This window comes from Lepidochelys kempii, chromosome 25, assembly GCF_965140285.1.
Source record: "Lepidochelys kempii isolate rLepKem1 chromosome 25, rLepKem1.hap1, whole genome shotgun sequence".
In the NCBI taxonomy this organism is placed as follows: Eukaryota; Metazoa; Chordata; order Testudines; family Cheloniidae; genus Lepidochelys; species Lepidochelys kempii.
This window is the reverse complement of record NC_136404.1, coordinates 13,446,746-13,457,509: the sequence shown is the minus strand read 5'-3', so window position 1 is coordinate 13,457,509 and position 10,764 is coordinate 13,446,746. Positions and strand designations below refer to the sequence as shown.

The 10,764-nt window shown below is 59.5% G+C and overlaps 1 protein-coding gene across 1 annotated transcript; it reads right to left on the bottom strand.

The window, feature by feature from the left end:
• Window positions 1–6,682: 6,682 nt before the first annotated feature.
• Window positions 6,683–9,538, bottom strand: LOC140903406 (insulin gene enhancer protein ISL-1). Its single transcript, XM_073324690.2, has 4 exons — window positions 9,442–9,538; window positions 8,503–8,686; window positions 7,440–7,687; window positions 6,683–7,002 (listed from the first exon to the last, which is right to left on the bottom strand). The coding sequence occupies exons 1-4, from the start codon at window positions 9,536–9,538 to the stop codon at window positions 6,683–6,685; spliced, it is 849 nt and encodes a 282-aa protein (XP_073180791.2).
• Window positions 9,539–10,764: the final 1,226 nt, after the last annotated feature.

Here is a 10,764-nt window from a genome sequence, read left to right as displayed (position 1 = left end):
AGAATTCACATCCCCCCCCTTGTATCCCTGGGGGTGGAGTGTGCTTGCTTACACTGCTCTCTCTGCAGTTTGCTTCCATGGGGGTGTGCTTCTGTGCGTGCGTGCGTGTGTATACATGAAGCAAAGGCTCGTACCTCTGCCCATCTGTGTAAACACTGCATGTGCATTTGGTCCCTGCAGTATGCATGTGTGTAATGTGTGTGCTTGTCTACGCACATGTGCGGCTGTATGTTTTACAGTAGATCAAGAATCAAGGCCCCCCCCATATACTGGTGTCAAAAAACTCCCACACATCCGTTTGTACGCACACACAGCCAGGCAGACCCAGGCTCCCTGTTTCAGTTCAGTGCTATGTACTTCTGTAGCATGGCAGGGAAGAGACGTGGGATGGTTTAGCTGGGGTTGGTCCTGCTTTGAGCAGGGGGTTGGACTGGATGACCTCCTGAGGACTCTTCCAACCCTAATCTATGATTCGATGTGTGGCCAAAGTTAAACCCAGCCCTGCCCAGCAAGGGACTTCCCAGAGCCCACAGGCTGCCAGACCACATGTCTGGTGTCATTGCTCTTGGGCCAGATCCTGAGGGCCTGATTCTTCTCTCACTGCCGCTGGTGCAAGCAGGTGTAACTACTGAAGTCAATGGACCGATCCTGACCTTAGCGAACTCAAAACCAGGCTCTTGCTCATTGTTCTGTCCCATCACCCAGTGGCCTCCCTGGGAGCAAGACTCTCGGGGCAGCAGTTTCTGGCAGCACCTGGAGCTGCACCATCAGGAGGTCACAGCACCCCTCCAGGTTAGGGGGAGAGCGCCCGCCCCCACACATGCTGAGCTCCATCTGGCCACATCCCAGTGAAGCAGCCGGGTTGGAGTCCTGGGTTACATGCATTAACAGCCCTTCCCCCATGCACTCCGGGCTGCGTTGCCATCTCACTTGATATATTATCCAAGCTGGGCCATAGCCTGGACTCAACCACTGGCTCCCCTGGGACCTGCAATGGATTTTTCAACAGCTTGGAATCGGAGCGGTGTTCTCCTCTTTCCTGCCAGGGAACGGTGTGTGCATTGCCTTAGGCCTTTGATTTCCCTCCTTCCATCCCTGCTGCCTGTGACCCTCACTGCCGTTTCCCCATCCCCCTGGGTGAAGGGGTGTATGGACCCAGGGCAAGGCCTGGAGCCGCACTGGGCCAGGGAGGCCCTGCCCCTCAGCAGCTGCAGGGCATGGTGTAAGCAGAGGGGCAGTTTAAAAGGGCACTGCTAGGCCGGTGAGAGCGTGCACGGGCTGCACTGGGCCATCAGGCTGATGCCTGGAGCCACCGGCAGAGTGACTGCCGCCTTGCTTAGGCCACTCTGGGAGCAGGGATCCAGGTTTCCCTTCTCTTTGCAGCCGAGAACCCCCCCAGAGGCCCCGAAGAACGGGAGGTTGTCCTGGCAGACGACACAGATGCTGAGACTGGGACCACACCCCAAACGGAGAAGCCAGAGCCCGGTATGCCGTGACCCAGCAGGGAGCATAATTTGGGGTGGACCAATGAGTGGTCCAGCCACTGCAACACCCCTTAAAGGCCCTGGGTTGGGACTGGTGGAGTGGGAAGCCTGGGGCCCTCCCCTCTGTCGTGCCAGAACCCTCAAAGAGGAAACACAAAGGATAGACTGAGGCCTGCTATATACAGCCTGGCAAGGCCCACTCCGGACAGGCAGACTGGAAAGACCTGTGAGGCCACTGCCTGACCACTAGGCCAGCTGGCTAGCGGGCTGAGCCACTGCATCAGAGCTCCCAGAATCAGCCCCCCCCCCCCCCCAGTTTTTCCTTGTGTTACAGTAGCACAGAGAAGCCCTGGCTGAGATCAGGGCCTCGATTGTGGGAGAGCCCCTGCCTCTAAGAGCTCATAGCCTAAATAGATCAGATTTATTAGCCCCATTTTACAGCCTGGACAGCTGAGTCCCCATCACGGCTGAGGGCCGGGCTGCCCAGAAGGGGTTAGCAGTTTGCAGCCATGCCTGTGTGGGGGAGGCATGTGAATTGGTTTCCTTTAGCCCCACTGGTGCTGTGATCTCTGCATCTCCTCCTTGTTACTCCAGGGCTGACGCTGAGCCTGCATCCTCCCAGTGCCCCGGGCTCTTTAACATGCTGCTCTGGTCCAGCCGGAAAGTTTCAGCAACCTGCTAATCACAGCCTGCTCCTGGAGAGGAAATCCTGGGGGGCCTGGAGCGTCTGGATCCCCTTCACCTGAGCTCGGAGGTGCTCCCCTGACCCCTCAGCTAGGGTCCTGAGGACTGGCCAGGCAGCGGAGCCTGGACAAAGAGGAGCAGGTGCTTGGGTGGAATGTTTCTGGGGCCCGCATCCTTCCTGCTGGTGGGGGAAGCAGCAGCAGAGGACAGAAGCACTGCTCCAGCTGACAGCCCAGGCTCAAGGAAGATCTGGCTGCTCCAGGGCAAGGCGGGTCAGGGGCACAGGACAGATCAATCCGGCCTGGAAATGCAGGGCACTGCCACAGCGGCTGGCAGCCACCAGGGCAAGGAGCGCCCGTGTGGTTTCACACCCAAGTCTCCAGCCCATGTTAGCTACACACATGGCCCAGGCACACACTTGTACATGCTACACATATGCCTCGCTCTCACCGCACGTACAGCAGGCAGGCATACCTTCCACAAACGCACACCGCACGTAGCCATGGCACGCACACGCTGGACGCACTCATCCCTACACCACACACACACACATACACACACTGTGGCTTGGCAGGCTATGGGCCTGCTGCTTGGGAACTGAATTCTTTTCATGTATATTTCTCCTCGTGTCTCTCAGCTCTTAGCTAACACCACGGTGGGTGTGGGGGGACGGACGGACGGACGGATGGATAGATCGATGACAGGCCGAATCCTCTTCCCCTTACTGCATCCCATCTATACAGAATGATGCAACGTTCTGTCATCCCATAAGAGACCTGCAGTGACAGGTACCAGGCTTAATGACACTTCCCCCTCCCAAGCTCGTTCCATTTTAACTCCTTCCTACGTCGACCAGTGCCCAGATTAAACTGCATCACGGGAAGCAGGGTCTGGGGATACCCCTTCCCCCCAACATTCCCAGCAAGGGGGGAGATTACAGGCTCATTGCAGCTTTGGTGGACCCACAGCCTCATCCTTTTGCATGAAAGAAAGTTTCCTTTCCAATAGAGCTTATTTGGGGGGCGGGTTTTTGTTGGAGTTGTGCTGCCCCCTAGTGGCAAAGTTAGATTCTTCCTTTTCGAGGCTGAGCTTGTAAAGATGGGCCCTGGCAGGCACAGAGGTTGCTGGCTACATGACAGATGCCGACGCGAGTTACTGATTCCTGGTACCCGGTCCCTGAGCTGGGAGCTCGGTGGCACCGAAAGCTGAACCCAACGCGGTGATGTGATAACAACTGGGGTCTAGAATCAAACGGCTTATTCCATTGCGCCCCGTCTGCGTGGGCATCACCACCTCCGGGGAGGAGGCCAGCTGCTGCACCACAGTAACAAGGGTGACGGGTAGGAGGGGCTGGAATAGTAATATAGGGCTGGGCTTTCCAAAAGCGGTTAAGGGAGTGGGACACGCAAATCCCGTCGAGATTCCTCTCTCTGAGGCGCCTACTAATTAATTATTATCTCTGTAGTGCCTCGCAGCCCCGGTCAAGGATCAGGGCTTCATTGTGCTAGGGGACGAGAGAAAGAACAAACCACACGTGACAGAAGCGGGCCACATTGCTTAATGTGTGACTGGAAGGCGCTCCGATCGTCCGGGGATGGGTGCGGTATAAGAACCCGGATAGAACAGCATTGTGCAAGGCGCTGTACGCATAACACAAAGACAGTCCCTGCTCCACAGAGCTGGTCGTCTAAAGAGGCTTTTCCGATGGGGTGAAAAGCTGAGCGCCTCCCTTTTTTTCCTCCTCCCCGCCCCCTTGTCTCAGTCGGTGATGTCTGAGCTCTGACTATTCTGAGTCCATGCTGCAAACCCTGCGGGACCCTCCCTGGCAGCCCTTCCAAGCCGGGCTACCCTTCCATGGCTGAACTCTCCCAAACCAGCTTTCCAAGCAAATTGCCTCCGGCCCCAAATCCGCAGCGCGGCTACATTTGCCATGCGACTGAGTGGGTTGACACCTAGCGGATGCTTGGCGGGATTACGCTTGGCCTCCAGCGTTATTCAAGCCTGCGCTGGCGAGAGGGAGCCCGGGTTTGGGAGGATCATCTTTCTCCTGAGCCTGGCGTTGCGAGGATTGCCAGAGGATTACGAGCTAGAGGAGGAGGTTAGTACTGTCCGTGTCACTAACAGGGCCTTGGAGCAGGGGGAGAGGAAGGGGGTGCGTTAACACGCCAAGGATGGCGTACTGAGCGACGCAGAGGGAACCCATTTGCAGGACACAAGAAATTTTATTGGTGCTACCGAACGCAGAACAAGGGGGCATGTTCCTAGCGCTGCCCATGTCACCTGTTTTGGGCACACCTAGCCAGAGGCAGAGCACGCCCGTCACATCCGTTAACCAGGCCGGCTGGCCACGCAGCAGGGTGTTGGTGTAGGCTGTGCGATCAGGCCAGGCTTTAAGATTTCTTTGAGGGGTAGGCGGTTCGACATTTCCCCTCCTTACCTCCCCCCCCCACAAATCCCTGCTACCCCCCAGACAACCACACCCCCCTCAGCCCCAAATATCGATGTTGACGCTGCAAACTGCCCCCAACCCGCATCCCCCACTTGGCTGTGATTTGACCAAAGTCTCCCAAAGCCTGAGCACAGGACGGTCCAGCTGGGTTTCGTACAGGGTCCTTCATCCCACCCGCCTCTCGACAGGCACATACAACAGCCAGAGAGAGACAGGGAGGGTTCGCGGCTCTGGTGGGGCAGGGAGACAAGGGAGCTGGCCCGTTAAGGAGAGATGGGTATCAGCCCCACCTTTGACACCTGCCCAGGTGAGGAAAAGGGGTCATGTGACCCTATCATGCCTCTGAGATAAATAAGGCAGAGGCTGGGCAATGGGGGAGAGAAGGAAAGATGCTAGAGAAGGGATCTAGCCCTGGGAGTGGCTGTGCTGTACGGACCAGGGAGTCAATGATTGCAAAGAACCTGAGCAGGTGGGCACCTGCAGGGCCATCCCAGGCCAGATCCTCAGCTGGTGTAAATGGGCAGGATCTCCCTGGACTGCAGCCAAGTTTCCCTGCCCCTGGTGGGCTCTGCTGGGGGGGGTCTGGCCTCCCCTCTGGAAAGAGGGGGTGGGGAGAAGCAGAGCGGGGGGTGGGGAGGCTGCAGGCATTGGCCAGGGAGGGAGGCCAGCATCCTCGAGGAGCAAGCTCAGGTATGGTGCACGCAGGTGCAATCCCACGAGGTCTGTGGAGTTGGACCCAACTGGGCCTGGAGCGGGCGGGGGTGGGGGGTTTGTCTCTATAACTCACTGTGACCAGTGGATGTGGCGTGCCAGGGGTGGGTGTGTGAATTACCCCTCAAGCCACACTGTGTAGATGGGGCCTGACCCAAAGCTCACAGAAGTCCCTGGAGTGGATCCCCTTCCATTGACTCCGCTGGACTTTGGCTCAGGAATCTAGCGGAGAACGGAGCCCACCCAGCTGTGCTGCTCGGGGTCCATCAGCCGCAGCAGCTGGGAGAAACCTGCCTCCTCGGTGCAGCTCACCAGCTGCCACAAGGACCTGCCCCTCTGAACCTCCACCGGGCTCCACGCATATGCCTCGTCCTGGGGCTGCGGGCTGGCGGCCACCATCCGGGTCCCCACGGCACCCTGCAGGCTCTGGGGCGAGACCAGAGAGAGGAAGGCTGGGTGATGTGACCATCTATGAAATGAGTTGGCGGGGCTCAGCCCAGCTGACTTGTCTCCACACAAGCGCCTCAGTGCTTGGCTCTCACTGGCTGAGGGGGGTGGGGGGTGAGACCAAGCTCCCCTCCAGAATGCCCCTGGGGCATTGCACTGAGGGCAAATTGGTTCAAGCTTGGATGGGGCTTTAATACGAGAACCAGTTCTGATTGGGCTGGGCAGGACAGGGCCAACTTGGGGGGCAGAATAGCCTGTGGATGGGAGAACCGGACTGGAAGCCAGGACTCCTGGGTTCTATTTCTGGCTCTGCCACTAGGCCTTAGGCAAGTTTCCTACCCTGATCTGTAAAATGTACCCTGTATCCTCCCCTGTAAAATGGGGTCTCCCACTTGCGGGAAGGCCTCTGAGCTCTAGGGATAAAAAGCACTATATAAAGGTGGAGGGTTACTACACAGAGAACAGCTCAAACATTGCAGGAGTTTTCCTTTGAATCCCCCTTCCCTGGGCATAAATCCCAGGTAAAAAGTTCCATGACCTGGAACCCACACAATAGCCTGTGAGGTTTGCAAACCTCCGATTCCCTGGGGTCCCCACCCAATTTACACCTTCTCTTACAGGATTTACACTCCAAACCCCACCACGCCTGGCTGCGACCCCACAAAGGGACCTTGAATGGAGAAGCCATCCTGCGGGGCTCATGTCACTAGTGTAAGTAGTGACGGTTTCACACTCAGTAGTGAACCAGATGCTGCTGCGTTCCTAATGGGGATGGCGCCGAGCTTCTCCTGCAGCATCCCTGTGCCAGAGAAGAGACCGGATTGGGGCTGCGGTGTCTATAAAGGGGATTTTCTGTCAAGGCTCCCGGACACAGACAGACCCTGTGGGTCTCTCTGTTCTCCAGTCTCTACTGCCTCTGGGCCTCCCTGGCCTGGGTTGTACCGTCCCGGGACAGACTGCACGTCCCTCTTACCAGGGGTGGCAGCTGCCGCAGGCTCATGAGGTTCCGCTTCTTGTCCTTGCAGCGCTTGTTCTGGAACCAGACCCGGATGACGCGGGAGCTGAGGCCGGTCAGCCGCACCAGCTGCTCCTTCAGCCCGGCGTCGGGGCGAGGGTTGGCCGCATAGCAGGCGCTCAGGGCCTGGAGCTGCTGCTCGTTCAGGACGGTGCGGACGCGGGCCAGCTTCCCTGAGCCGCCCTGGGCCCCGGGGACGCTCGAGCCCATCGCTGGGGGCAGGGAAAGAGGCAGGACGTTAGACCCCAGCAGGATGGGCTCGGCGAAACACCAGGCAGTGGGGCACGTTGGCGCACTAGAACTTGGCGTGGGCCAGGGGACTGGGAGTGGGCTCTTCCTTCCCTCTCAGGGGCTAGTTCAAATCGGGATGGCAGAGATTGGAAGCTGTTGGCCAGCTCCTGCGTGAAATACCCTCCTGGTCGCATGGTTCCCCCGCCCCCGCGGCAGTGTGTGCAGACGGTGCTTGCACCATGGGGGTATGTCCAGTGAGGCAACCCCCCTGCCTTGCCCTTAACTGGGTTTGGCCTGGGGCTCCCCAGGAGCAGCCAGGCTCTGCCTGGGTAGCTCAGCATGGGGTTGTACCAAGGCTGCTTCTCGTGCTCCCCACAGGGAGCCCCCTTCCGTGCAAGCGACCCGGCCCAGAGCTTACCTGACCGGTGCCACTTGGTCCATGCTGATACTGGCATCTCCGGCCCCGCCCCTTCCTGCCCAGGCCACTGGTGCATGGAGCAGTACAACCCGTCCTGCCACAGAGCGAACTGCTCGCCGGGCAGCAGCTGGCGTTGGCAGCGGGAGCAGCGGAAGCAGGCCTGGTGGTATACAGCCCCTCGTGCCCGCAACACCAGGTCAGAGGGCAGCAAGGTCTCCCGGCAGCGGGCGCATCTCATGGAGAACAGCCTGTAGGGGAGGGGGGGCAGAGAAAAGGGGATGCTCAGACAGATGGGCATGGGGTGTATAGGAGGAGGGATCTCACTAGAGCAAGCCTGGCATGGATGGGCATGGCTGGGGGAGCCCCTTACCCAAGCCTGGCACTGATGGGCATGGGGTGGGGAGGGAGCCCATTACAGCAACTCCAGCTGGACAAGGGGCAAAAATCCAGCTGCTTAGCCGGTGTAAATGGGCCTTGTTCCCTTGATAGCTGTAGAGCCAGGGTGATTTAGACCAGCCCTTTCTGGGTCCTGCCCACATCCCATGGGCCTCACGCAGGCTGGCTTCGAGAGGAGCCCCAGGCCGGTGGTCACCCAGCCTCTGACCATCCTGCAGCACCCGTGCAAGGTGAGTGGGGGTTTTTTTTTTGGTTTGGTTTTGTTCCTGTTGCAAACCAGCGTGGGAAGGCGCTGGGCCCAGGTGCAACGAGTTGGCCGGTTCTCGGCCACCTAATCGATGTCGGACGCCCGCAGGCCGTGATCGCTCAGTGCCGCAGCGTGGGAACCACCAACAGGGGGTGCCATGGGCGGCAGCCGCCGCCACGCGCACTGAGCTCCTCTCTCGCCCCTGCGGCCGGCCCCAGTGGGGTTGGGGCGGAGACGCGGCCCTGGGGCCGCTCAGCCAGCCACTGCCCAGCATGCGCCGGTCGGTGGGTCGACGTGGGGCTTTGTCGCCCCCTAGTGGCTGCTCCACGGAGAGGTTAAAAGGAGCCGGCCGCGGGGCGGAGTCCCTGGGCCGGAGCAGGAGGCCCCGGGCTCAGTCCCCACCGCGAGGCGGGGCCTTACCTGAGGTAGTCGGCTCGGCAGTAAACGCTGCCGTCGCGCAGGAAGCAGGTGCGGCTGTGGGCCAGGCTGAGCCGGCAGCAGCTGCAGCGGAGGCAGCCCACGTGCCACTCTGTGTCGGGTGCCACGCGGAGCAGGAAGGGGCCTCTGATCTTCCCCCCGCAGCCAGCGCATGCCGGCCTGGCGCCTAGAGAGAACGGCACCGGAGCCCGCACTCAGCAGCCACGCCCCACCAGAACCGGGGCGCCGGCGGGTCCAGCAGAGAGCAGGGCCGCCTTGCGCTAGGCGCTGCACGGATGCAGACCGAGAGAGGGCCCCTCTATGGCCGCATCTGGTCGCCTCTCTTTATCCTTAACCATGAGACCCTCCTGCCTTCTCCACAAGGCAGGACCAGGGGGGATCGGGCCAAGTGGCAAGAGGAACCCCCCGAACGGCCGCCTGAGCTGTCTCCCTCTGGAAGAAGATGGATTCACGGCTCTTTATTAACAGGTTTGGGAAGAAGCTGCTGGCCGAATCCCATCACAGCTTGGCCGTCACTGGGAATCGTGACCAGTTGGGGGTGCCGTGGCATGAGTTTGCTGGGCCTCATCGCCGTTCCTAGTGGACAGGCGTCCCCGTCACCTATGCCTGGCGCTGCCTGGCCCCTTGGTGATGCTCTGGGGGTCTTGGAGGTGGAGCTGCTTTCCCCTGCCTAGCGGGGCTGAGTCTCAACAGCAGGGGGAAACTGGCTCTGGGCTGCACCTGCCCTGTGACCCCTTGCTGTGGGGTAGGGGTGGGATCAGACCTGGCCCCTGTCTGCTCTCCCAGCTGCTGCTTAAAAGCGGGGTGTTTCCTCCCTGTGGCTTGGGGGACCGGAGGCCAGAACGCAACCACCTCTGTGCTGTATGGAGCCGATTCCCAGCCACACAATCCCTCCCCATGGTCATTATCAGGGTTACTTACCCTGGGAGCCTTCCCCACGGCCGGGCACACAGACCCTCTGTCCTGCCCTCCGCTCCTCCTTCCCAGAGAAGTGGGCTCGCTCTGGCCCCCCTTCCATGAGGCTGGCTCCCTGCCCTCTCCTCTAGGCTTCTTCCTTTCCTGCCTCCATCCCCTCTTCCCTTCTCTCTCTTCCACCTTCTCTCCTTCCTTTTCCTCAGCCCTCTCTGCTTCTCCTGCCTTTGGCCTCTTCCTTCCCTCTCTTCGGCTTTGCCCTTCACTTTCTCTGGCTCAGCCTGGCTCTTTCTCCTGTCTCATTCCCTGATCTTCTCCCGTCTCTGTACAATCTCGCTCCCTGAGAGTCCATGGGGGGCCAGCCCCCCTTTATACCCACTCGGCCCCCATCTGTTAGGTTAATTCCCTGACAGGCCGCCCGCCCCTTCATTAAGGAGACGCCACGAGCTGCCTCCCTCTTAGGAAAATTACCCTTCACGCGGCACAAACGTCACTCCCCTTCCCCCCGCTGCACCGCCAGCCTTACTCCTTGCGCTCTGTTCTAGAAACCCCCGGCCCAGCGCTTTGACTCCTCTTGCTGCCAGCCTTGGGCCAGCTCTTCTGCTGGTGCCAGGTGGCCCCGCTGATGTCAATGCAGTGCCGTCGATTCCCAGCCACCGAGGCGCTCTTGAACAGTGCCTCACACCCCCAAGGTCGTTTTCGGTGGCCACAGTGACACTGCTCCAGAGGAAGACCACAACCTTGACTGTAAGCTACCACACAGTCCAAGCTCCCTTCGCCTCCCCTGGTTCAGAGTTGGTTCCCCACTGCACCCATCGCCATGGTGTATGAACAACTGCTTCCCCCACCCCCCGAACCAGGAACTCCCCCAGAGGAGACAGATGTGGAGCCCCATTTTATGGGCCTAGGGAAGAAATAGAGAGAGAACCATAAAATACAATGAGAGGGATGCTGACATGACAGCCATGGCTGCAGACAGGACCCAGATCCAACATAAAACCAGCCTAAATCCATCCCAGTGGGTCCTTTACCGTGTGGCTGGGAGGTAGGTAAAGTGGCCTGAATTTCAACAGTGACCAATACCCAGCAGCTCCCACTGCCAGCAATGCTGAGCACTCCTGGAAATCCACCTGTTTCGCTGAGGTGCCTAACTGGGAACTGAACTGTTTGGCAAGTCTGGTCGGGCCCATGCTAGTCCGTGGGCCTGAGCCTCTTGGCTTTGAAGCAGGCCAGCTTTTTGTTCTGATTCAGTCTTCCTGTTTTAGCTGTCTCTTTCCCCTGCGTCATTCCCCTGCTTGGTAATGTGGCTTATCTTGCAGCAGAGACAAGGCA

Coding starts and splice junctions, on each gene's coding strand:
- LOC140903406 (XM_073324690.2), bottom strand. CDS start 9,538: ATGGAAGGGGGGCCAGAGCGAGCCCACTTCTCTGGGAAGGAGGAGCGG. Junction 8,687..9,441: donor CCGTGGGGAAGGCTCCCAGG/GTAAGTAACCCT, acceptor CGTTCTCTCTAG/GCGCCAGGCCGGCATGCGCT. Junction 7,688..8,502: donor TGCCGAGCCGACTACCTCAG/GTAAGGCCCCGC, acceptor CCTCCCCTACAG/GCTGTTCTCCATGAGATGCG.